The sequence below is a fragment of the Porites lutea genome, chromosome 5 (assembly GCF_958299795.1).
Source record: "Porites lutea chromosome 5, jaPorLute2.1, whole genome shotgun sequence".
Lineage (NCBI taxonomy): Eukaryota > Metazoa > Cnidaria > Anthozoa > Scleractinia > Poritidae > Porites > Porites lutea.
The window spans coordinates 26,317,322-26,344,448 of NC_133205.1; the positions used below are offsets into that span (position 1 = coordinate 26,317,322).

Genomic DNA, 27,127 nt, shown 5'->3' on the forward strand with positions numbered 1-27,127 from the left:
TGATGCTAAGACATTTATTTTGCTTTAGGGACGGACCATTAGAAAAGTTATCGGGGGGGGGGGAGGAGAATTTTCGAGCCGCAGGAATTTTTTATCGTTATCAAATTCCTTGTATGAATTTTTTTTAGGCCATAGCATGAATATTTTTTCGTATTAATTAGCGTGCATGAATTTTTTTCATGTAACTTTCCCTTGCGCGAATATTTTTTTGGTACTTCGCCCGCCCCCCCCCCCCCCCACCCCCCATAAGTTTTCTAATGGGTCGTCCCTTAAAGATACAAAAAAAAGGTTTAGTAATATTTAACTCTTTGAAACAAAGAAATTAATTTTTAACTTCATAGTTAACCGTAACTGAAAAAAATTAACCGATAGCCGTAAAAGAGGCAAAATTTTAGCCGATTACCGTAAATGCCACCACCCCAATGAGACCCTCTTAAAAGGAATGACCAGTATACCGGACAGCTTTTGCGCCGGCACGAAAATCATACCTTCTGTTCACACGGAATAAAAACGGGAACATATGGCATGAGAATGGACCACGACGGCGACGGAGGGGGAAAAGATCTCTTAAAAAGTGAGTTCGAGCCGTTTGCAAACATCATCGTTCATATTCCATCTCGTTCAGCAATTTTTCATTGTTAGCGAGTGTTTCAGGAGTTGTGTTCTGAAGGTCAGTATCTAAGGCCCCGTTTAAATGGAGAAATACCTGTCTCGGGTAAAACGGTCACCCTCCCAGCCGAGTTAACTTTAGCGAGCATTTATATATAAATGTTAACCCCATTACCCGTAACGTTTCCCTTTTTGACCCAAAAGCGCTTGCGCATGCTCTGATTGTCTGAAACAGCGTCCGCGCATGCTCGCCTTGACCCAGTTGACCCGCGGCCGGTGGGTCACCCTTCTAGCCGAGCCAACTTTTTGTTTCTCATGGAAACGGTTCGCCTCGTTTTGCAAAGAAATGTGCGAAAGTTGGCTCGCCCAGGATAGCTCGGGTAGCTTGGTGATTCTTCTTCCCGGGACAACTTTCCTCAGTCCGTATAAACGAATCCTGAGTTTAGTGAAACGGCAAAGACATGTACAAAAAAGCGTGATGCACGAGCAAAGTTCTCGTTGACTTCGTCGTCGTCGTTGCTTGCTCCTTCGTAAACATTGTGGAAAGAACCCAGTTAAAAAATAAAAGGGCCGGGTTGTTCGAAGGTGGGTTAAGATAACCCAAGTTTGAACTCTGACAGGAGAGCTTAAAAAACAAATTCAGTTTAATTCTCTTTGCCTACAATTTGATGATTGGATACTCTAAAAAGAATAGAGAAAACTATCCGAGACAGTGCTTTTGATGAAAAGAAAAAGAAGCCCGGGTTAAAATTTAATCCTCGGTTAGCGCTAACCGGCGTTCGAACAACTTGGCCCTAGATTAAAAACGCGCACGCCCCTTATTGAGCCCCCACTATGGGGATCTTGTTGTTCGATACCAACAAAGTTATGTCACGCAAACGATCTTACGATCTGAAAGCCTCGCAGTCTGGGAAAATAATTTGGAAATTTAGTTTTGGCTTCTACTGATAACGTTGAAAGCGTCAAAGCTGGAATAAATGTGGCAAATCTCTTTCATCGTATCACTCCAATGGGTCAACATGAAAACAACTTTTTGGTCTACTGCGCAAAAGAACAAATAAATTTGACTGATAAAAGTGTTCGTGACGGAAAAACAACCACCACGAACTTGATATTCATACCCAGTGGAAGTGGTTGATGCTCAAAGCGTTTTATGTACGATGACTTCTGAGCTCAGTGAAATGATGAAGTCCGATATCAAAGACCAAAATTTAGTTGTCGAATATTCGAAAGCCAAGAAGCAAAATGCTCAAACCTGTTTGAGCAGTCCATTCACCTTCCGTTTATGGCAAATTCTCGTCTTTCTCTTTATCACGGCGATCATTATCACTGTCGTAGGAATTGTGACGGCTAGGTTTGGCCCCAGAAGTGAATGCCTCAACAGCAATAAAACAAGCGGTGTTCCCTCAACAACCAAGCAGAATAGAGGTAACCTAACTTTCTTTGGCGTTTAGATACTTAGTAAGTATTCCAAAATGTTTTCTACAAATGGAATTTGTAAACAATTTTATACATTCCTTGTTTTGTTTGAGTGATCATCACAGCAGCCCAGCCAGTGTGTGTCAATAACATATACGATCATATACATTACAGATCACCAGTAGCGGAGAAGTCAAAATGTTGCAAAACAAAGCTTAGTGTATACATACCTTTAACTGAACGTCTTGTTAGTCCTGGCCGGTTTAATTGGCATTTTGGCGAGTTTTGCACTTTGAGGTACTTCATTTTCGTATTTAGTGGATAATAGCGGTAAATAAGGTTTTTGGAATTACAGTTTAAGGGGTCATGTGTACGTCGTTTCTCTTTGGTGGAGGTGAAGGCGTAGTTGGATTGGCCTTGCTTTTAAAACGAACAGCTAAGGCAGCGTGGATGATTGCATTTTGAAACGACAGAAACTACAGATCTTTTTCCCCCGCCAAAAGTTGGAAGTGACATTCGAGCGAACTACACTGACTGTCAGCTCTCGTGATTCCGACGATCCGAAGATGTCACAAATTATATTTACTTTCTTATTTTTTATCTATCTTACATATTTATCTTCAACATTTATTCATCTTATTTATTTATTTATCTCTTATTTTCCGCCATCCGCCATCCGCTATCCGCCATCCGCCGTCCACCGTCCACCGTACGCCATCCTCCGTCCGCCATCCTCCGTCCGCCATCCTCCGTCCGCCGTCCGCCGTCCGCCGTGCGCCGTCCACCGTCCGCCGTCCGCCGTCCGTTTCCTGCTCGTTTTACAGGGTCCTGCGAATTGGCGGATTTTTCTTCATTGAAGGCTATTCTTCTAGGAAGTGTCATTCTTAAATCAGAATATAAAAAAGTTTATCAAAAGGAGATTAACAGAACGTGGAATGCTGTTATCCGAACGCGCCAGCCTTGTGCTTTCGTGAGAGTGGCTTCTGTCGAAGATGTGGCCAACACTGTTAAGTTTTGCGTACACAACAAGGTAGGGTAAGCAGGGGTTCACTGGTAACGCATTAACTTGAAATCCAGCTACGCTCTTATTACAACAAAAGACAAAAAGGCAGCTGTATTTAATTGGCCAATTATCCCATTATTGTGTTCATGATCTACCTTGGTTAGGTCTTTAAAATTATTGGAGGTTTGCTCATTGCAATAAACAGCATAAAGGTGGCTCAGGTTCTTCTGAAACATGTCTCGTGAGTCATAATAAATATGTGACTAGTCTGTTTCTATAAAGGTGATCTACACGTACAGCTGCTAAATGATCTGTGACCCTCTATTGTTCCATACTAACAAAATGTGTCATGATTCAATTATACGTCAACTCTAAATAATATTATAACTGCATAATGCTTTTAACATATAGATTTAGCCAAGGCTAAAAATTTATGGCGAAGTTCTCGCGCGCGCGAAGCGCGCACAGCGGAGCACCATGGGTAAGAAAATATGGTAATCTATGCTTCCGAGAAATTTTGGTTCTGAGAAAATCGTCCGTACGGAGTACGTCCGTACGTACGTCCACCCCCTCATGTTAGCGGTTGCGAAATGGCACACTTTAATACTATCTGTGTAAAACTTGGTATTGGACATTCATGTTGTGATCAATTGACAGCTGTTAAAAAGGTATCCGCTGACCAGTGTCACATGACTGCATCGCGGGCTCAGGTATACAACTCATGGAAGTGATGTAATTTTTTAAAGTTACCCGCTGACCACTTGTTCCTTTTTAATTCATCGCGGGATCAGAGTTCAGTTTGCTCTCTGCTTACGGCCAAAATATAATTAATTGAGAAAGACATTTCCTAAAGCATCCTTCGAGAGATACGCTTTTGGCCTTGGCTAAATCTGTATATCATTATTTAATTACTTAAACCAAAAAATTAAAACAAATAAGTTTTAAGCTATGCAAATCTAGAAGTTTATACTTAACTGATCTTAAAACAAAAAGAGAAAAGTATAAATCAAATTCGATCACAGTTATAGTCTTGGAAAAGAATTCTTGCCGATACGCGTGCATCGCTAACTGGGAATTGGGCACTAGGAAGCTTATGTTTGGTGCTCACTCAGGCAAATTATTACATTGCTCTGTATGCCCAAGCTATATAACCTGTACTGTAAGTTATACTTTTTGTTTCTTCTGCCGAAAAGACCCAGGAAGGTTGATAACTATATTTCATTTCTCCCTGCTATTCTGTAAAATAACTGTTAGAAGGAGAAAATATTGCTTAGAAATTTCCAAAGCTTGAGAAAAGCTAAAAAATTCTTGATAACCGTTCCATTCGTCTAAAATATTCGGAGGTTTTCTAATAGGTTAACTACGATTTTCGGAGGTTGTGTTTTCACATTTTGATATCAAGATATTGTGATTATTGTTAAAAAAAGGTCTCCTAAAACTTTCGGTGTAAAGACAAAACGTCCCGTATAATTTTCTATGAAAGCAAGGCTACTTCATGTCCTCGAACTTTCGCGCGGTCCGATGAGGGTAGCTAAGACTTTTATGATGAAACGAAGAAGCCACCAAAAAAACTTCGTGACCTAAAGCATAGAAAAAACCATTTGTAAGCATTCGGTCTTTGGGTGCCCTTGTGTTGTCCGCCGTTAGGGCGTGCTTGAAAGTAAATGCAGACGCAGCTGTCGATGAATCCCTTTGCGACACTTTCCGTACCCTACTGATTTTTTTTTTAAATATGTTGTAAACTCCGAAGTAATTCTATCTGCAATGGTAACTTACCCATCCATAATTTTTGGAGGTTATTTAACATAAGCCTAGAACTGGGAGTGATTGAATGATTTTCAAAAAGACACCTGTTACATAATGTAAGCAGGTTTTTTAAGAAATATTGGTATCAGGAAAAAAGTAATATGAGCTTGCTGTTTGCTTGAAAACGGTCTCTGATTCCAATACACTATTTCTCGAGCTCCATGTTTTCCCAGGTCTTATGGTATGTGTATGAACAAAGGCACTCAAGACCAGGTGCAAGAGGGTACTGGAAGCACTTAAAGCCATATTATTCAGCAGTAAAGAATTGTTTTAGTCTGAATGGCAGTGTTTTTATCCTTTTTTCAGCTTGAGATGTGTGTTTCTGCTGCAAGGAACAGTGACTTTGCATTGGCCGATGATGCTGTGGTGATAGATTTGTCATATCTGAATACTGTTACTGTGGATGTTCAAAGTAAAGTATGTATGCAGTTTCATTTTACATAATTTACATAGTATAATTAATGCATATAAAAATTATTATATTACAATTTTACTTCTGATATTTCGCGCGGTTGCGGGGCCGCGAAATTCAGGTAAATCCTCGAAATCCCGGAAAATTCACAAAAACACGCAAAATTCGATAAAAAAATCTTATCAAATACATGTCGATACAACATATTTGAAACGTATTTCGGCTATTGGGGCTGTTTAATTGCCGTTACAGTATGTTGCCCAGTATCCGGACAGTACCAGTATCCGGACACTTGAAACAAGAACTCAATTTTTGAGGGGCCCTTTTCAGTTATCGGTAAACAAAGTATTTCGAATGAAAGCTGAACATTTCAGCTTTAAGATGAAAGTTTTGGAGATTTGAAAGCTTGCGAAACAGTCGCAGAAGACGCCGTTCTGTTCAGGTGAGTAAACTTTTCATGGCTAATATTTACGCTGTTTACCGTGCAGTAAAGTTAGTGCTGCTCAGAAAAGGGAGGGTAATCAGCGCCGTAGCTAGTATGAGGCCAACCGAGGCACTCGCCTCGGTAAAATTTTGACGAATTTCGCCGATCATTTTTATTTTACATAAGCGATCATCGGATATTTTTAACGCATCATGATATTACAAAGAATTCAGCAATTCAGTCAATATACTATGAAAAAATTACCATATCATCGATCTCAAGGGGGCTACGTACGTTAACTCAAATTTTTTTTGAACAAATACTGATCAAAACCATTGGCGAGGTTAACGGTCACCCAGATTATGTAGCTTTTTTCTGATTATTGCTTTTTAAATTCCACTTAAATTAACTCGAAAAAAGTTACCGAAAGGCCCAGAAAACGCTGCAAATCGCATTTCCGAGAGACTAAAGTTCAAAATTTCTCGGGGGGGGGGGGGCATGCCCCCGAACCCCCCTAGCAACTCCCGCCTGCCTCGGTTGGCCGTTTGGTCTGGCTACGGCACTGGTAATGTGTGATATTTTCAAAGAAACTGTTTTATTTTTAAAGTGAAGATACTTAAGGAAGTCAGGTTTTCAGAAAGTTTATTCATTCTTCTTGAAATTCGATTTGTTTGGAATAACTGAAGCCAGAAACATTCACTAAGCTTTGATGTCATGTGCCCAGTATCCGGACAGTTTTTTCTTTGCTGTACAGAATCGATGAATTAGTTGTGTACATTCTCCGGATAAGATTTATTTCATATCAGTAACTATAATTAAAGCTTAGGATATATGATATAGTCGTAAAATGTAACTCTACTCAACTCCGTACGGAAATTTTCTTCACTCATTCAGAGTCGACTTGATTTCGTGTGCACGGCTTGTTTCGCGTGACTGCATTTTCTATTTTTAACTGAAAGCGTCTGAGTTGAACCTAGAATTCTCATACTTTCCCCAGTTGGGACTGCTAGAATGGGGTTGCAATGGTCTAAAAAATGTCACAAAGGGATTGAGAGATGTGAAAGAAGGAGGAATTAGTGCTAGAAAAGCAGGCTCGTTGTGGGGACTGAGCATGAAGAAATCAACACTGCAGGTCAGACTAATAGGAGAGTGACCTTTGACCGTCGGGTTGAGATCCCTTCCCCAAGCTTTTCTTTAAATAAACAATGAAGAAAGAAAGTCGTTTGCAGATTGGCTAATTGAGCTTGCAAACTGCGGCTTCGGCATGTCTCCGGATGCCTTCCTTAAATCAGTGAAAAAGTTCCTAGACAAAGAAGTGAGAATTATACCATTTTTAAAACAGCCGCTCGCGTTCCCCACCATACCCCAGTCATTTGTTATGTTTTATTTCACGATGCCAAGTTATATTTTCGGAATCGATTGCCAGACTACTTTGCAAGTGCAAGAGAAGCTTATAAGTCGCTCGCCTGTCGAAATTTATGTACAATTACGTTGTTATTGTTGTGTCCGGATACTGGGCCAGCTGTCCGGATACTGGGCAACATAGGAGCTCTGCAAAAATATTAATTTCGCGATGGAAACAAAGGCAAAAAAGTTAAACTATCTTTCGTCATATTAAGGGCTAGATAGATTTTCTCTGAGCCAAATTTCAGAGCTCTTGCGATTAACAAAGGAAAGTTATTGCAATTTTAAACTGAAGTGTCCGGATACTGGGCAACATACTGTAACTTGCAAATTTATCTTGAAACTTCGTCACCGCAATGAGTAAACAACGTCTCAAAACTACCAGGCGTAAATTATGCTGCAAAAACTGGGCACTAGTCGTGATGTTAAAAGCTTTGTCATTGGCTCATGTCTCGAGCGCCGCATTGTTGTTGAAAGAGCAATGATTATCTCTGTTTAAAAAACATTAAAAACGGTCGTCAATCGGCGCAAAAACCGATCGATTTCTAACAAAATTTGCCCAGTAAATTTTCCCGAAATCAGCCGTTTTTTAACCGATTGTTTTTCGGCAAAGTTTGCCCCGAATATCCCCGCGAAATTCCCGCGAAATCGACCGATTTTTCTGCGAATTTGTCTCTGAAAATCCCGCAAAATTTGTCTTTTTTCCGCGACCTATCAGAAACCCTGTTTTTACTAGGAAATGATATACAGTAAATTACATCTAATGAAATTCTTAAAATTGCATGCATGTGCAGAATCATCTGAAGTCTGACAGTCTGAAATGTTGACTGTTAAACAATTTATTTTAGGTAGTTGTTGTTGGAGCGGGTGCTAAGATGGCTGATGTTGATGAAAAAACAGTTCCTCACTCTCTTGTTACGCCTCTTGGTAGCTACTCCCAGCTGGGCGTGGCAGGACTTACTCTTTTGTGTGGCACTGGGTTCCTGAGCAGGTCATATGGGTGTACTGCAGACAATGCTTTGGAGTTTGGTAAGTAAAATCTTATTTAGATAATTCACCTGGCTCTCTAGGATAGTCAGGATAGAAACATGATGATAAGAAAAGATGTCCCCTCACTGCACTAATAGACAAAATATCCCTAGAAAATTAATGTAAGTTTACTGTCAAACTCAGAAAACCGTGAACACCTGAAAAATTTCTGGAATGTTGACTGTGTAGTTACCAATCACAGTAAAGTTCAGGACACGCGAGCAAACCTCAAAACTGCAAACTTTATGGTTAATGTTTGTGGTTTGGTAATCTAACGCCTTATTGGCTTTTTCCTCGCAACGCGATAACGTTCCATAAATATTTCTGGTCTTCACGCTTTTGTGTGTTTCACTGTAAAACAGGCATGTTTTACTAAGTTTGGGTACCAACTGAAGATTAGCACCCAGTTAGGTATTCGTATTGTTTTTAGGCAGAACTCAAAATTTTCATTTAATTCTGTACTTGAGTCTATGAACATAATAGACCTTTCCTGTGCTCGAAAATACCATTAAAAATATAATTGATGTCATAAAAATTAAGACCTGGTGGTTGTTGTTCAGCACAAAAGTCATTTTTCTTAATTTACGAATTCTTAGAGTTGGTTACAGCATCAGGAGAGGTTATTAAGGCAAGTGAGAAAAACAATTCAGACTTGTTCTGGGGGATGAAAGGCTATGGCTCTAACTTTGGGTAGGTTTTGGATAATGTATGCGTACAAAATGAAGTGAACTGCACATTTTTTATATCTGTAAGAGCACTGGAACTTCCGCACAGTGGCTTACAAGTACACCCCTCTGCAATAGCCCAGGAAAATTGTTCTGGTCGTCAGTCTATCCATTTACTATTTTTGGAGCATCGCATAGCAGCCTTTTCTAGACAATAGCAACAAAATCTGTGTACTATTTCATTGTTGCAAACCAGAAAATGCTCTCAGAATAACTTATGTGGCAGTCATCCGTCCTTGCTAAAAAATGCAATAAGTTGTTCTTTTGCTTCAGTCTATGAACATGATGGTAGAGAAAACTTAATAACAGTGGAATATTTTAACACTATCACCACCCAGCCCCAGTTGTTCAGTTGCTATCCACCAGGTTAATCTCTGTTCCCTGGATAGCCCAATTGCTTTCCCCAATACTTTGTCTTATTCACTGAGTATTAATTTATCCAGCTTGGATAAAGCTATTTAGTTTTTGAGCTGGGGCCAGGTCTATATAGAAGTCCGTGGAGAACTTTCATTGATGGATCTCATTACCCCCCTATACAGTCGAAGCCTATGACTGTGACCACCTATTTGGGTCATAAAATTTGGGCCAAAATAACGCGGCCATATTAAAACGGTGGAGTGGAGTCTGGCAGTCCAAGTTCAAGCGTCTTGCCATTTTGTTGCTTCCGTTTGACAAGAAACCTTGCTCCACTTTGTCACTCTTCACTCAGGTGTATTAATGGGTACTCATGACATACTGCTGGCAGGTGACCCTGCAATGGACTAGTATCCCATCAGGGTGGGGGGGGGGGGGGGGGGTGGCAATACTCTAAATGCTTCATGCTAGTACTGAAATTGGCCATGTAGGCTTCACTGACTTGTGTGTACCTTTATCTTTTATGTTAACAGCGTGATAAGCGGGGTCCCCGCATACTTCCTAACGGTGACCACCGGCTAGCATGGCTGTTATATAGTCATTTCGCTCTAAGGAAATCGTAAACCCCTCAGGACCCAACATAAAATATCGGACTAAACGTTTGTGCCTTTTGTTTCCCATTAGAGTAGTGACATCCATAACATTTCAGCTCCATGATATTCCTGACCAAGTCATGGCAGGGGACCTGTATTACTCCATTTCTCAAGCTCCAGGGGCATTCAAAGATACAAGAGACTTCATTCGTGAAAAGGAAGATAACAGAATTTCAGTCTACATGATGGTGCATTTTAAGTCTAGTGGGTAAGAACGTATTCATGTCAGTTGTTATCCGTGCACACCCCTTTATTGTTTCTCCATGTACAGTTCCTCCTTCTTAACTTCCAGGCACCCGCTCTCCACCTAATGAAAAGAGATGCTTCATTATCCTGCTTAACCTAAAAGCTGAACCTAAAACCTATTAATTAATAACAACTGATGACCAATTAGAAATTTTGTATTTCAGGTGAACAAACCCGCCAACCCTTTTCCTTCCCTGTCAAAAATCTGATCCCTGCCCTTAAGGTTAACCATACTGGATGCAACTTGATAAGCAGGGAGAGTAAATTCTAATACTTTCCTTGCTCATCATTCGTGAGCGAGGCGAAAGCATTGAGCTTGACCTCCTGCTCTACAGACAAGTTCTCTACTTACTAAGCTAGCCATTACCTCTTCTCTTACTTTGCAGACCTCAAGTGATCTGCCGTTTCCTTTTTATTGGCCCGCCAAGAGAAGGTGGAGAAATTCTAATGGAGTTAACAAATCGGACGAAACCTATTGATAACAAAGTGAAGCCCATGCCATTTGATCAGTTCCAGAAGAGTGGTGACTGGATGGTTCCCAGAGGGCGGTTTTACTATACACCAATGGGAGCATTTGCTAAAGGTATGACTGAAGGCAATGTTTTCATCTGTTTTTTTTTTATTAATTGTTTAATTTTTGGTACGCTAAACTTCAAAAAATGTGATTTTTTTAGAGTATTATACAAGCTTTAAGTATAGGTTGTGATACCAATGTAGAGTGTGTTTAAGAAATTTCTGTTTACTTTTTAAAGTCTTTTTAAAGTCTTAAAGGACATCCGAATGAGGACTTACCTTCCCAAAAAGACAGAAAATGTAGGGCATCGAATTGGCGTTGGAGATATCAAGAAACTGCATCAAAAATACCCAACGATTTAAAAATGTCTTTATTGCCGAACATGGCCTTTGCATTGAAGACGAATAATACATTTCTTTTGTTTCATTCTCCCAAGCCTCGTAGCTAAGTATTAATTTTAATATATTGAAATTGGTCTATCTGTAGGGTGGGCCTATGATGGCGCTGGGCTTAAGGCCCTGCGCCCTGTTAATCACGCATACGCCACAATCAGCGCGAGCCAATCCAAGTGCTCGCCCCACTTCCCCTCTCCACCGGCCTTCCCTCTTCCTAGGAAAGGCCGATGCTGCCGGCAGCCTGAAACCTCTCAAGCGTCCTCAGCTGAGATGTAAACTCCCAACAAAACAAAGTTTACTTAAATTTTCTGGATGGTTGTTAGCTGGCTTTCCTTGTTAGCCTGTTTCTAGAATCCCCCCTGCATTGTTAACAAAGTTTCTGATTTTTCTAAACAGAACTTAAAGATGAGTTAATTGATATGATCTTCGACGAAGTCAACAACGCCCCCGAATCACAAACGATAACACCTAGCAACATTTATGTATCAAGCCTTGGAGGAAAACTAAATGAAACGACAGACAATGACAACCCATTCGCTTTTAAAGCAGCAGGGTATGCAGTTATATTCTTATCTGTGAAGTCATTTCCATGAAATACTAATCACTCGCTTCTTTTCCATACCCTCTAGTTTTCGCGTTCAATTCCGCGACATTTTCGGAATTATTCGGAACACTCTTGGACATAGGACTAACGTATAGGTCGATCGCGGTCCGAATACTTTGAGTCATCTGAGAATGCCTTCGGGTCAACTTTAGTCTCCCTCGCAGCCGTTTTTAGTATCGTCACGCAACGCTCCTCCCCGAGCGTTGCGTGACGATACTAAAAACGGCTGCGAGGGAGACTAGGTCAACTTCGGAAATATTTTAAAATTAGAGGAATTCTGCGACTCCGAGTCAAAGTTTTTGGAAATCTTCTGATCTTCTTAGGGAAGGCTTGCAAGTCTTTTTTTTTTCTTGTCAGATACTGGATTGGTCCCGTAGTTGGTACGCAGGATCCAAACTCGTATGACGTCATAAAGACATGGGCCGACAACATCAATCAGAAACTGTCCAAATATGGAATCTTCCAACAAGGCCCCGAGGCTGAAAAAGTTATGCAGAGACTGAAAGAGTTGAAACTAAAGTACGATCCTCAAAATGTCTTCCACCAGAACGTGAATATTGATCCTAAAAAGGAATAGGCTTTTAGTTAGGTATTTTAACTTGTTTTAAAGGTAGCAAACAAACAGATCAACCTGCAACAGCTGCAGAAAAATTCGACGTCGATCGTGACAGCTCACGACTCCCCTTCAACTCAGTGAAAACTTTTTCTTTTAAATTTTAAGGTGATGTTGCACGGAACGATTCGCAACGACGATTTTTGGCGCGACAGAGCGTTGCAACATTGTTGCGACATTGTTTCGAATGGTTACAACATTGTTCCACCATTGCAAAGCTGTGTTGCGCTAAAAATGATCGTTGCGAATCGTCTCGTGTAACATCACCTTTAAATCAGATATCATTAGTGACGGCTGACGTTGAGTTTAATACAACTGGCTCCTGATAACATTTAGGAATTCAAACACGTTTGCTCAAGTTGTAAACGTGGTCTTTAAAATGGTATTGGTCGATGTTGTCTGTAATAGGGAGCGTTAGGAACGACGACAGCAACGTCAACGAGAACGTCAAAAAAGGAAAGGTTTAATAAGCAAAACAACAACTTTGAACGTGCAGCACGCTTTTTTGTACATTCTTTTGCCGTCACTGCACGAATGCCTCAAAGAAACACGAAACGCGACAAAGTTTGAAATAACGCGAATTAATCTTTAAACTCATGTTAGCGTTTTCGGTGCCGTGCCGACGTCGATGGGGGGGGGGGGAGGGGAAGGAGGGGAATGGAAATATAGTACTAGTACGCAACAGGCTCTTCACCCTTCCTCCTGCTCTACCCACCCTCCCACCCTCTCGTCTCCTTTTGACGATAGCCTGCTCACAGATAAGCTTTATTAAAAAGTCTGTTTACAATGAGCAAAAGTGAACTAAGTCTTCTTTCTTAGCAGCCTAAAAAAATTGTCCCTGCCTTCGAAAGGAATTTTTTGGGGAGTGAGTATGTTTAATTTTCGCGGTAAATAAATCAGTATCGAACTACCTCACACTAAAACCACTAAAGTATTGTTTTTTGTCCGTTAAGTTATTAGCTGTGCCAGAAAAACAGGAAGGTTTTTGATCTTATATAACTGTTTTTAGGTGAGAAGTAAGAAGTACCGTACTCTAGTACTTAAATATAATTAGAGTATACTATACAGTGTCGTTATAATCTGAGTAGTCCAGCGGCATATATAGCTCGAAATTTCAGGTGATTTTCAGGTATAGTGCCAAGCCGGAATTACGTCGGTTTCCATACAAACTACAATTAATTATAATTCATGGAAATTCAATGGAATTTAATTGTTCTAGTTTATCAAGACATAGTATCATTTCAGTAAGTGATAGCAACCAGTTTACCACGTACGTCTTGTTTATCACTCGCCACGGTTATTACGCATTATTAGGAATTTTAGGATGTAAAAAAGGACATCGAAGGTTAGAGAAAAGTTTAGACACTTAAACATTTTGAAATGTAACGAGGATGCAAAACAACGTAGAACAAATAAAAGTTGATTTTTTTTTTCTCGTTTAGTGGATTGTGTCCTTTCTTGCCTTTTCTGAATTTCAGGATATTATAAAATTGTCCTAAGTCAGAAAAGTAAGGGTCTCCTAGTAACATCATGGCTTATGGGAAGCTGGTTATACTTTTCTTGCATGCGATAAACATCTCTCTCCTTTGCATCGATCGGAAAACAATTTCTAAATAAGGTTTTGGTGAAACTGTTGCGAGGTGGCCCTGTGCAGAAGATCAGTTTGACCGAAATGAGCATTTTTCTCCTTTCAGGAGCTCGGCTGGAATTAAGATCAGTCACTCTTTTGACCAGGTGTTTGTTTGGTGCTCTGGCTGATGATACTAAAACGGGGAACGGGAAGCGGGGAACTAGCAAGGTTAGGTTTTGTTCCCATTTTTTCATTTTCCTGTTCGATCCTCGTGCTCGTTCTCCGCTCCGCCTATTCTGGGCAATTTTACGTTACCAAGGCGAAATGACGTCACGCATGATCAAGGGAGCGGCTCGCAATACTATATTTCTTTTGCCTTTTTGGGGGAGAATTCATTTGATTTTAGTTAATTAACTGAGTAGAGTAGAACAGCGGCAAACTGACAAACTAGTTGTACAAATTGAAATAAATGGCTGATTCAAGTGTCCCTCAGTCGTGCTACCCTAGCAACCAAGACGTCAAAAACTGACTGGTTATTCTACTTATTATATACTAAGAGGCAATACCGTAGGTGCGCGGACTAAGTCTCTTTTCGGTTGAAAGAGAACAAAAGCGAAAGTATGTATACCAAAGCAGTCATGTGATTTTTATGTTTTATCACACAGGAGATACTACCTATGAGGAAGTTAAAAAAGATTTTCCAACTCTCTCGAATTCAGTTTCTGAAAGCTGTCCGACGGGTAAAAACATAGTAACCGAACATTAGAGCGGTTTTCATTTGAGTGTCGAAAAGTAATTGGTTTTGCACTTTCTACACGATGCGATTGGCTTAAAAGATTCGCGCCACCTTTTCACCCAGTCAGAAGTAAAACCAAAGCCAATTGTGACGCGCTCGCATGCATTTTCCCGCGCTTTGCGTCAGCCACATGTAATTACTTCGAGTTTTGATTGGTTCAATGTATTGTCTGTGTCCTATGTGATTGGCCAGAGTAATTACTTTGGTTTTGGTTTTACGACACTCAAACGAAAACCACTCTAACGTGAGGATATTGTTTTGGTCGGTCTTCAGAGCGAAGACAAAACTGTTATCTCTGCTGCTGGTAATGAAATATAACTTTACTCCTTAAGAATAAGTATTAACCATTATTATAAATATTATTATCATAATTATTTGAAAAGGATCCAATATTTTTAATTTTCTTCTCACCTCCACAAATTTGACTGAGATCAACAAACTAAAGTCATTGACGAGAGAGAGACTACGATATTATTGGCGCTGTTATGATGACCAAAGCGCATTTGTGTCAAGAAGCAGAGAACCCGAAACGATTGTGACATGTATTTTGACAGAGCCGTTAGAATTGATGATATTTAACCTGTATTTTAGAAACTTGCGCCAAAAGAAAAGCAAAAATATTTTGATTTATGTCACGAGAAGGGTGTGTGTTTTCTTTGGATGAAATTAAAACGTTTTCTGCCCCGACAACGGGTTGTGATGGTTCACGTAACGTACCTTAAATAAATAATGACTAACGAGAAGAGCCAATAGAAACACCACACCCTCTCTAACAGCAAATAAAATAAAATTCCAGGGATTAAGAACCGGTCCGTATTATTAGCTCTAGCTTGTCAAAATGTTATCGTTTTTCGTCCTTTTTGCTGTATTTGAAGTTTCTTTTGCCCTTGGCATATCAAACAATGTGTATAGGCTGAACGCGCAAGACTTCGCGGGGAACTTGCGAGATAAGGACATTATGCTCGTGGAATTCTACGCGCCATGGTAGGTACCTTTCACCTTTATAAACAAAGAATTTTATGCTTGACTGGTTTATTTGTCTTGAGCCATTTTTTCGACACAAATACGATTGGTGAGGGCGTATTCTCTGTGATACTTCGATTCGGATTCAGTCGAACCCAACGGGTCAAATTAAAGTCAAATTAAGCGACACGATGGATCAGGTAATCTTCAAGCCCTCTTGGAGTCAATTTTACATGAAATGCATTACTTTGTCGCATTTTGATATCCTAGTTTCCATTTCCCTCGAACAACAACTGATCCCAAATTGACAAATGGGTTTTAAGATGTTATTCGTAATCTTTAGTTAAAAATACTCTGGAAAGTATTGCTTGACTGTTGGTTTCAATCAACAGGTTATTTGCCTGTTTGATTAAAATCATCTTATCTTAAGAGGGCTTAATAAAGGATGTCAGTCATGGTGACTAAAATCTTCGTTTGAATATAAAACCTTGAAATCTGATATGCACCACTGTAAAGCGCTTCCTAAGCCTGTCAGTATCGAATTTTATCGTTCGGAACCGTCTCTACCGAGGCGTCACGATAAAATGTGTTCAGGAAGGAGCCTGGCGGGGCGTGGGGTACTCCCCATAATGGCCTTTGCCATGAGGCTCCACCTGAAAGGGCAAACTTTCTCAGGGTTCAGGTGAATGAGAGGGTCGAAAATCAGCGTAACCTACAGATGACTAGTTACATGCTTGCAGATAACTGTCTAATCTGTAGGTAGGGCGCGCAAAGCATGATTTTCAAGAGCTTTGTTAAAATCACGGCACCTGACTTGCCTGGTCTGTTGGACTCGTTATTCCGCGCGGCTGATGCATTTCAGGTCACGTGGTCCGAGGAAAGGAGTTAGGTTTTTCCCGCCCATTCGCTACGGATACATCACCGAAGTCAATTGACCGAGAAGGCCAATGGAAACGCCGTACAGGGACTCGGCAAGGCACCTAGCGAGAGGCATCTTTGCAAACAGCCATAAAAACATACTCGGTGTGTTTGTAGTTATTTTTTTCAAAACAATTTATAATGGAACAATTATTAGATTCTGTTTTGTTTTTTCAAGGTCTCGTTAAGTATTATCACAAAAATCACATCCAATAATTGTTTAAAATCTCGAAGATAGCACCAAAATTTCTGATAACGTTTATATCGTCCGTTATTGTTATCCGCTGCTACGTATAGCGTTAGGAGCCTTTAAAGCAACCATTGCCAACATCATTGGTCCTTTTTTGTTTCCCAGGTTTCCCTCTACTTTACCTGTAAGGTAAAGAAGAAATGAGAAATACTAAATTGCATCAACTCAGCATCCGCAGAGGATTTAGGCCGATGGGACTAGCCTGTACCTTCGTTCTTAACTAAAAAAAGCTGGAAGACGAGGTTTTGAGCTTGCTATTTCTGAGTAGAAATTTATTGTACCATTTTTAATATTTTACGTTTTCTTCCGAAGGTGTCATCATTGCCAAGAGTTAAGCCCCGAACTAGATGCGGCCGCCGACCAAATGGCTGCAAAGAATCAGTTTGTATTCGGAAAGGTGAGTGCCAGGCACCTCACGAAAGAGGTACTTGGTCACTGTTTAATTACCAACTTATATGTGTGACTGTATCAGTCAATGGTCATAACTAATGCACTGAATGTGTCTATGTCGTTGCGTGAAATTCTTTTTTGTCGTGTCCGTGGTCATAGGCCATTTTCGCGATCACGACATTTGACTACAACTACCAGAATTCATTTTTCTTTGCTTTCCTATTTAAATTTGTCAATCCCACTGATCAGGTTTAAAAAACGATAGTCTTAATTTGCACAAGAAAACGACAACTGAAGCATTCTGGTAGTTGTAGTAAAATGACGTTATGGTGCAATTGTCTCATTGCTACATTTACAGGAAACAAGCTCGGATACTGGACTGACAGGAAAATCCTTGAAATGTTCCTGATCTGACAATCAAGACGTAGCCGAAGTATCAGTCGTTTTAAGGGGCAAATTTAAGAGAGAAGCGCGAAAGGGGTTAGGTTTCGTGCTCTAGATCTCCACTCAACTAATCTCTAAGGCTAATCAAGACGTCTCATTTCGATCTGATGCTGAGCAATGATTTGGTTGACAGAACGTCCCTTAGTTATCTTGTTAGATTATACGTCGAACATTTTCAAACAGGAAAACATTTAACTTTTACTCGTTGAAGTAGAGGAAGAAAAAAGAATCTTTCTCTCTAAAGAAAGTACTAAATGCCAGTTCATTCAGTGGCTTGACGTTTTTTACAGGTAGACTGCGTTAACGACGGCAAGGATTTGTGTCAGCGGTTTAACATCCAGGGATACCCCACCCTAAAATTGTTCAGATATGGAAAATACATCGGTGACTATGTTGGACAACGAGACCGCGGTGAGCAAATAAAAAGTCATTTAAAAAAGCGTAATTTTCTTAACTACGAAACCTATGAAAACAAAAAGTCTGGTAGTTATTGATGAGACTCTATAAAAAGAAAAAAACACACAAAAATCTTTTTCCAAACAATAAAATTCAGGCCCAAAGAATGTTACAGGGAGAGACCCCAATATAACTGAGGGACTTAAAAAATCACTAGCTACAATGGGATGAAGACAGGGACGTTATTAAGGGGTCCTTCCCCGTGCTTTTTACTATAACTAGGTCAAAGAATTTCATTTTGTTTTATCGGGGTCTTCGTTGCATGGAGGTTCGTAATTATCAAGGTTCCACTGTGCGTGAGAACAAAAGAATCCTTACCATGCTTACTTGGAGTGAACAGCCAATCAGAAGGGAATATCCTTATTCTACTTAAGTATGGCCATTTTTTATTCAGGTGCACTAATGCAATACGTGGACTCAGTAACATCAATCCCATCTCAAAATGCACCGCTGACTAGCGGGGTAGCCGGGCCTGCATCATTAGCTCAAGCAATGTTTCCCCTCCACCATCCCTCTCCAAATCAAGGTGCCTCCCCAGACATTGCACCAAATTACATAAATGAAGCAAGTATGCATGCGAAGAACCCGTCGCTTATGGCTTCCTTCTACGGTTCTGCGCAAACACATTACCCTGCAAACGCAGCAGCATATCTTGGAGGTACTTCCCCTGCTCCTCAGGGGAGCAGCCCAGACACTTTGCAATCCAAATTTGGTAACTTGGCTTCGTTAGATGTTTACAGATCCAAGCTTAAAATGATCGCAGCTTACAAGAACTACCAGAGGAGACTCAAAGAATACAGACTTAAACTAACAGCTTTTAGTAGAGGGGAGGTAAATCCAAGCCCACATAGCTTTCCAGGAGCGGTTACCAAGCCCCCTCGTCCTGGTGTAAATTCGTTCGCTCAACCCCAGACCTATCGTGGGTATTACCGACCCGAGGCTTTGGCAGCACAAAACGTGCAAATTAACCGGGCGTATCCTCAAGCTGCGTACGGGAATTATCCAAGCCAGTTTGCAAGTCAATACGGCTATCAAGCACAAGCCAGTCCTTACTATAGAAGTAAAATGGCCGCCTCCAGGAGACACCAGAATAGAAAACACAAAAAACCGGTAAATAAACCAGCACTGCCAGTTCACTATGATGAAAAAACTCCACAGCAGCAACAGCAATTCCATCAAAACCCATCCACAGAACAACAGCGGCAAGCTCTCAAACCAGCACTGGCAGTTCACTATGATGAAAAAACTCCACAGCAGCAACAGCGATTCCATCAAAACCCACCCACAGAACAACAGCGGCAAGCTCTCAAACCAGCACTGGCAGTTCACTATGATGAAAAAACTCCACAGCAGCAACAGCAATTCCATCAAAACCCATCCACAGAACAACAGCAGCAAGCTTTCAATAAACCACAGGTATCTGAAAATGAATGCCATAAAATACGGTTAATTCATTTGACTAGGTATATGGCTTTAGCAGGTTGAAAGCGCACTCCACTCAAATAATTCTGGCACAAATAATTTAAAAACAGCATAACAAAATTGAAAACCCCAACTGACAGGAGGCTACCAGTTGGCTATTTACAAGCGTTGCCAAGGATTTGAACTCGAGACAACCGAGACCAAATCCAGGAAGTTGACGGAGCGGGACTCGAACCTGGGACCGCCGGATTGCGGAGTTCGAGGTGCTGACTCCTCGGCCACGCTGCTTCCTGTCGGTATCGTTAAAAGTAGAATAGTTGATGTAGTTGTTTGGTATTTTGGCGTTTTTTTACTTTCGAAGGCAAAATATATAGTGTACTTGCTGACCAGATATCTCTATCAAGCTGAAAACTCACTGGAACCTAGTTGGAGAGACCCGTTAGAACGTAACTAATTACTTTTGCGTTAATTCACAGGCTCCCCAGCCAGTGACCAAGGCGGCGCCCCAGCCTGTGGTCAAACCAGCTCCTCCTATTCCAGCAGAATTAAGCAATTCTCTAAAAATAACGGACACTTCTGCTCTTAAAGATCTTAAGGCAGACATTGAAAGCGCTATCCAAGATGCGTTGAAAAATGCTGTAACCAGGGTAAGCAACACAGCTAAGTCCAGTCCTCCTCTAGCACATGTTGATGGTGCTAGGGCCAAGCCCCAGGCTACCACATCTCATTTGGATCAAATGGCATCTGGATCTGGGGTTCCCGAGTCGCAAGCCTCGCCGGCTCGTGGCCCGGTCGGCATTGATGGTGATGGAAGTGGATCCGGATTATAAACAGATTCGAAATAAAGTAAAAAAAACTCGAGATGTTTGCCAAGAAGAAAAGGGATTTGAAACAAATTTGAAACCTCAAACTTTTTTTATCTTTAAGATCATTATTAGAGGCCTATAAATTCACTTGTTTAAAACAAGTTCAAACTAAACGTTTATGGGATAGGAACGTGGTAAAAGGATCAGTATATAATGCCCACTAAATGCATCTCAAAATGCATCTCAGTAGGATTGTTGACAGACTATAGACTAAATTTCTATGAACTTTTGTTGATACAACCTGGGCATTTTAAACGCAAATTATATTTGTCTATAGATAGTCTGTAAGTAAAAAGACAGTAAAATATATTTTCAAGAGACTTTGAGTTTTTATTACGTGCCGTTAAAATAAATTTCCTTATTGTAAAAAAGCTGGCAAAATGCAGTTCCTAAATATGGACGATGCAATGAAAGCCACAAGCTCACATTATTACGGGAAAATAGTTCGCATTTGATAACATAGCCCTTTCTGGCGATAACAGAACCGCAGTTGGGGCAAAATTTGTGGTCAAAGAAGTGTTCAAACACCACACCTATGCCCGTACCCCTCCCTTACGGCCCGTCCCTTCCATTGATACCTGCATTACAAAAACAGCTTTAAAGCAGACTGTTTGAAAAACAGATGCTTTTGTTCATCAAAAAATAAAGACTGAGAATTTAATAAAGCACAGATTGAATCCCATTATCATAAAAGTTACGGACTGGTTTCGGTGGTTTTGCTAATATGAAATATAAACATGCTTTGTTATGATGGACGGGTCTTATCGACAGGTGTCGCTTTTGTTCAAACTGGCTGTGAAATGCTCTGTAAATTCATTTAATTCACTCGACGTTCAAACACGAAAAAAATAATTGCCATTCTGGGCATTTTACGTATATAGTGGCAAGTTCGTTTTTTCAGTAGTCCCCTTGAAATTACGGTAAGGCCGCTTTATGTAAAGTCAAACGAAAAGTCGCTTATCATAAGTTACTTAGTCGAACCTCCATGTTGGACCACGTCTTGTAAACGACCACCTCCAACACGCGACCACGGATCCAAACCACTAAAGACATTTCTGAGTCAAAGCCTTATAGTTAGGACGTCTCGTACACGTCCTCAAACTGAAAAGAAAAGGAACAACATCTGGAGGACCGACTGTTAGTTATCGCAGTCACTGACTCCTGTCTTCCGCTAAACATGGTCGTGCCTTTTTGGGTGGCAAACCGAACCGTTGAGGAACCGAAGAAGGTCATTTTGGATCATTAGACGTTCCTGGGAAACTTCCCACCTACCCCTCCCCTAAGCCAATGTTTTGCCCTAAGTGAGAGGTAAGTGTTAATGTTGGCTTAGGGGAGGGGTAGGTGGGCAGTTTCCCAGAAACGTATAATAATGGCAAACGAGAAGACCCTGGGATGAGATTGCTGGAAACCTCTGAACATTTTGCCGACACCTGAGCGCCCTATCCGGGATTTTTCAGTTGCTAAGCAACCGTGGTCTGTCTGCGTTTTATTCTTGAGCTCTCTACCTGTTGCTTACCATGAATACATATTTCCACCATTAAAACTGATCATTCTTTGAATTTTTCTTTGTAGATTTACGAGGTAACCTTTCGTCAGATTTCAACCTTTTTTCCTTAATAATCTTATAAAAGCCAGCTCTCAAAACACTAATAAACGTGATTGGCATTATAATAGTTATCTCTTTTAAATAGCAGGTTGAATATTCACTGCTCCTACGAATAGTAAATTACATACCTGCAAAATCACATAGGTCAGTTTCAGAAAGAAAAATAACAATTCACGAATAAAATTTCAACGTCAGTCGCTATCGTGTAGTGTCAAAGACACCCTTGTGACATTTCTTCATTTCAACAGAATACATTCCCTCACAAAAACTCTGTAAATTAAAAGGCTTGAATTTGCAACTTATTCAACTCTCAACAGGAGCAGGAAAATAAATCTCGTTTTTAAAAATCATGTGATGCAATAAGTGAACCACTGGAGGGGTCAGATGTCAACCAATAAGGAGCCGTTCAAATGACATATGAGGCGTAAAATGTTGAGGGTACTTCAAATAAACATTTCAGGTTTTCTCGCATAGAATCAAAATCAGAAAAATCGCACGATGGTTCCACTTTTATTTGTAATTGCCCTTTCCCTTGTGGGCCCATGCTTTTGCGCTCCCTTGAAAAGCAAGAGTCCTGTGTTTAAATTGACCAATTCGGATTTTGATCATTTTCTCAAGGACAAAGATGTGATGTTGGTGGATTTTTACGCTCCTTGGTGAGTTAATTATGTTCCCTGTCAACTTGTTCCCTGTGTGGTCCGTTTGATTTGACAGAAAAATATAAAACAAAAAAGTAGATCACAGTACAGAGTAGTACTATTTTAGTTCACGGATACAGAACTTGTACGCCCTGGCTTTTGTTATTATGTCAGTGGCTTGGATAGGTTTAGAGTGAAAGTTATAATAACAAGCCAAAGACATTACTGAAGCCATGTACAGGTCGTTGATCTTACAGGTAAGTCAGTAAAGACAAAATCAAGGAAGTCTTTTTTCCTTCTCTTATTATCTGTTTTTCCTTGGTTATAAGCTAATACGAAAAGGAACAAAGACTTCATAACCATTGTAGCAGTCTTTGTAGTGTTGTCTGGGCACTTTATATTAAGTGTATTTTATTGCATTCCCAATTTTCGGTCACTGTCTTGCCCTCAGCTTGCTACATGGTAATGGCATTGAACCGTGAGTGGTCTGATCAACCCTGTAAGACATTGTTGTTCCCATTGTTATCGACACAAACTGCCCGGCTGAAAATTTCATGCATAAACCGCATCGACCACATAAGACTTACTAAGAGAAGAATCTCCTTAGCGTCCTTCTTCAAGTTACATCAGAGTCAGCATCCCCCTCCCCCTCCCCCTCCCCCAACATGGAAAATGTTTCTTGAAACACGGGAAGAGAGGAACTCATTACAAAGTGAAGAGCCAAATCTGGTAAAAAGACCAAAAAGCTTAGAGTACAAATTGCAGGCTTCGCCTAAAATTACAGCCCAGATTTTCTGAGGCATTTCAAACAAAATGGCTCAGCGAACGATCGATTCCATTTTGCGTTCTCTTCACGCAAACAGGTGCCTCAGTATTCATTGCAGAATGAAGAACGTAAAGGGAACCTCAACTCGGTCAGAATTCCAATTTTTTATTGAAAGGATACATGTATTAGACTTAAGTGTGCAAAGACCTAGACGCCCATGTTTTGCTCAGAAATTGTCCACGCGACGCCATTTTGAACGAATGATGTCATTCGTTTGCTCCCATGTAAATAGTCGGCAACAACCAAACGCCGATATCGTGATTCAAAACGGTGGTAAAAAGGATCGATAAGTAGGCCACATTCAGATGCATTTCTTGACGCTTTCTAATTTTCTTACCATATTCTTAAAAATAACGGAATCTGATTAACAGCGAGGGTTCCCCTTGCCAATTATGAATAATAATTAGTAAAAGAAAGTCAGTTAGCAATGAATACCAAATGAACTCCTTTTACTTCTCTCTTTTTAGGTGTAGCGACTGTGCTAAACTAAAACCTAATTTTGACGCTGCTGCAGAAGACTTTGCACGTAAAGGAAAATACGTCTTTGCAAAGGTTGGTGTTAGAAGTATAATTTATAATTCCCAAGTTCAGAAAAGAAACTAAACACATTCGCTTTTCTTTGTTAACATACGGGCCTGCAACCAATCAGGATCAAAATATAGAACAGCTATGGATAGGAATAGAGGATTTTTTAAGCTCTGCTTGGCAAGAGTTGCATGTTTTCTAGCCCGTCCCCTCTTGACTAGAGTGTATTCTGCCCGCAAACTCGCTCAACCGACCCTTACAAGAAAACTTTCTGAGTTGGTTGTAGACTCGTCATTTTCATCCAACACTTTGTATTAAGAGCAGTTTAAAAGTTGAGATCTTTCGTCCTACGAGACGATTCTCCACAGCTTGCTATACGCAGACTTAGCTAGCCTGCCATCACATGGTTGAAAATATACAACGTAGAAAGTGAATTAATACCGGTAAATGTTTCAAAGACATGGTGGGTAAAGACAAGTTTGATTGTGTCTTCGACCTGCGGATTGGGTAGGACAGATGTAATGATATGATTAACCATGAATACCCTCTCTAACTTTAACAGATTGACTGCTTTGGTGAGGGAAGAAGTATCTGCGAAAACAGGTTTAATGTGCACAGTTGGCCGCAACTAAAAGTTTTCCGAAGAGGACAATATGCTGGTGAATACAGCGGTTACCAGGATAGAGGTAACATAGCCCACACTAAACCACCAAGGCCCTATGATAATTTCAGTGGCGGGTCCAGGGGAGGGGACCAGGCCCTTATTTTTCGACCAAACTGGGGCCCAAAGACCGGAACCGGTACCGGGACCGGGATCCCCCTTATCTCAGGTTCTGGATGACCGCTCCCCATCCCCCTTATCTGCAGGTCTGGATCCGCCACTAAATTTTGGCCGTTTTCACACTGTATGGACAGGTCATCTAACGTAAAAAGAATACGCCGGGAAGAACAATGTCTTGCTGGTTGTTTAGGTCGTCTGATTTTGTCCGTCAATTTATCAATCTATAAATATGATTTTCATAGTTCGATTTGTCCATCTAGACAATTCCCGTTTCTGGCCTGCACACTAAACGAACAAGTTGTGGAACATTTGCCCGACCGGCCGATTTGTCCGTCAACTAGAGTGAAAACGGCAATGGCCCGGCCTTATACATCATTACGTCAGACGAGCTAATTTTACCGCGAAGTCTCGTTTGTAAGCAAAATTCATCGCATTTGCACTCTTTGCGGCGTAGAAATTAGGGAGTTTAAGCAACGACGAAGGCGACGGAAACGAGAACGTCATCACGCTTTTTTGCAGATTTCTTTGCCGTTTCTGCGCAACTACAACATGAAAGTGCCTAATTTCACGTTTTGTGGAAGACGGGAAAACTAGACAACAGCTATCTTTTTTTCCTGAACTTTGATATAGTCCTTTAGAATTCAACTCCAGTAAAAATTGCCAACATTTGACGAATTGATCGAGATCAGTGGAATAAGCCCGAAAACGTTTGAAGCAGCGCAAATTCTTTTTTCAAGTGACGTGTTCGTAGCCGCCGCCATTGTCATTTCTTACGCTCCCTATTCTTGTTAACTCTACTGCCTTGGGAATTTATTTTTGTAAAACTTCGCAACTCTACCATTTCAAAACGAAGCTTGGTGATGAAATTTGCTCGTCTGACGTAAACAAGTGTGAGGGTCCTCCAACAATTGAGAAATTAAGAAATGTAGGTTCGTTCGTAGGATATTCTATTGTCAATACTGTAGTTAGGGGAAGCCAGGGTGTTTATTAGAGAGGGCAGCTGGCTGGACTATGTTTCTTGGTTGTCTAGTAGTTGATAGGAGAGCATTGAGGAAAGCCTGAGGATCATCGTCGCCCCAGGGTCTTCTCGCTCTCCAACAGGGCGGCGGAAGGCGCCGTCACAGTGATATGGGCATCCCCTTTCCCAAAACCCTAGTGTTATGGGTATCCCCTGTAATATCACTAGCGTTTTGGGAATGGGGATGCCCAAAACGCGGGGATGCCCATATCACTGTAACAGCGCCATCTTCGAAAAGGAGAAGACCCTGGGAACGATGTTAAACTGGGATCAACCATGCACTATCATGATTAAACCATTGGCTCTGCGCAAGTAAAGAGCATTAACGCAATTAAAAAAAACACGTTTTCTTCTTCCAGATTCTCTCGAAAGATTCATGGATAGTATTTTAAAACAAAAAGTTCCTGATAATATCGGACAAGATCAAGCTGCCGCAGAGCAGCAGCCTGGCTACATGCAGAATGAAAACGGTCCTTGGTTCCAAAACGGATGGCAATTTAACAGAGTCGGCATGCAGCCATACGGCCAGACCCCACCAGGCTGGAAAAGAGGATAAAATCGAGCAAGGCCAATATCTTTATTTGCAGCTCTATTAAATTCAAGACAGAAGCGCAAGCACAGTTGACTTCTTTTCACACCATTAGCCTTCAAGCAAGCAATGTATTTGGGAATTGCGAGCGACCGCGCGCCTAACGTTACGCTCAAGCAAGACGCGTCCCTGCTAGTGGTGTAGTTCACACGTAACTATCCTATAGCGTCTTAGCTTGCTTGCAGGCTAACATAAACATGTCAATGTCAAGTCAACGATATTTTGCAGTCAGCTAATGCGCTTTAACGGCATTTTGATATTTATTTTAATAATCGAGAAATTTCTTCAATGAAAACAAAATTTGGAATATTATGTGTACATCATTCTATTTTAAATCCTCGCGCAGAATCGCTCCTAAGTTTATTTAATAAAAACATGAACCAAATCTGCTTGTAAAGGAGGAGACTGGAAAGAGAGGGCTACATCAACGTAACCTCCCCGTTCGAAACCTTTCTCCCTTTCAAAACCCCCCCTTATCAAATTGATTTATCACTGTGGGTTTACACATCGAAGGGTGGAGCTATCCTGTTTGTGGAAACAAGTCAACATGAAATGCAATAATAAATTCTCTCCTCTAAAATTTTGCAGCTTTCTGTGCTGCCTTGACCCAGGGAGGCACTGCACTAATTCGCACGTTTTGACAAGAATGATTCGAAACTGAGATTATGATTTCGCGCCACTGGTTTCGATAGGGAATCCCGAAACATAGAGTTCGAGTTCGACTGGTTCGACTTTTTGTTGAACTATATAAAAATAATAATGATGATGATATATAATACAAAATAAAAATAAATGTTCTATCATTTAATGCCTGCGTCGCAAGTGGAGGTTGGGTGCCCATGGGCAGGGGGCTGCAACC

General features: G+C 40.8%; 2 protein-coding genes across 2 annotated transcripts; both read left to right on the forward strand.

Moving 5' to 3' along the window:
- The first annotated feature begins 1,769 nt into the window (after positions 1-1,769).
- On the forward strand, positions 1,770-12,706 carry LOC140938152 (FAD-linked oxidoreductase DDB_G0289697-like). Its single transcript, XM_073387675.1, has 9 exons — positions 1,770-2,037; positions 2,595-3,058; positions 5,144-5,254; positions 7,926-8,106; positions 8,703-8,796; positions 9,870-10,046; positions 10,471-10,667; positions 11,390-11,546; positions 11,955-12,706. Exons 1-9 carry the CDS (start codon positions 1,770-1,772, stop codon positions 12,172-12,174), a joined length of 1,869 nt encoding a protein of 622 aa, XP_073243776.1. The 3' UTR covers positions 12,175-12,706.
- Positions 12,707-15,379: 2,673 nt separating this feature from the next.
- Positions 15,380-27,024, forward strand: LOC140938153 (uncharacterized). The gene is made up of 10 exons (XM_073387676.1): positions 15,380-15,560; positions 17,020-17,104; positions 17,832-17,952; positions 18,392-19,413; positions 19,896-20,246; positions 21,858-21,866; positions 22,366-22,547; positions 23,823-23,907; positions 24,443-24,566; positions 26,039-27,024. Exons 1-10 carry the CDS (start codon positions 15,415-15,417, stop codon positions 26,233-26,235), a joined length of 2,322 nt encoding a protein of 773 aa, XP_073243777.1. The 5' UTR covers positions 15,380-15,414; the 3' UTR covers positions 26,236-27,024.
- Positions 27,025-27,127: the final 103 nt, after the last annotated feature.

What these genes read in the sequence shown, in the direction of transcription:
- LOC140938152 (XM_073387675.1), top strand. Translation starts at nt 1,770, where the DNA reads ATGACTTCTGAGCTCAGTGAAATGATGAAGTCCGATATCAAAGACCAA. An exon ending in AGTTTTGCGTACACAACAAG is followed by an intron (nt 3,059 to 5,143) that starts GTAGGGTAAGCA and finishes TCCTTTTTTCAG; the next exon opens with CTTGAGATGTGTGTTTCTGC. An exon ending in TTCGCTTTTAAAGCAGCAGG is followed by an intron (nt 11,547 to 11,954) that starts GTATGCAGTTAT and finishes TTTTCTTGTCAG; the next exon opens with ATACTGGATTGGTCCCGTAG.
- LOC140938153 (XM_073387676.1), top strand. Translation starts at nt 15,415, where the DNA reads ATGTTATCGTTTTTCGTCCTTTTTGCTGTATTTGAAGTTTCTTTTGCC. An exon ending in GTGGAATTCTACGCGCCATG is followed by an intron (nt 15,561 to 17,019) that starts GTAGGTACCTTT and finishes TTTCTTCCGAAG; the next exon opens with GTGTCATCATTGCCAAGAGT. An exon ending in TGTTGGACAACGAGACCGCG is followed by an intron (nt 17,953 to 18,391) that starts GTGAGCAAATAA and finishes TTTTTTATTCAG; the next exon opens with GTGCACTAATGCAATACGTG.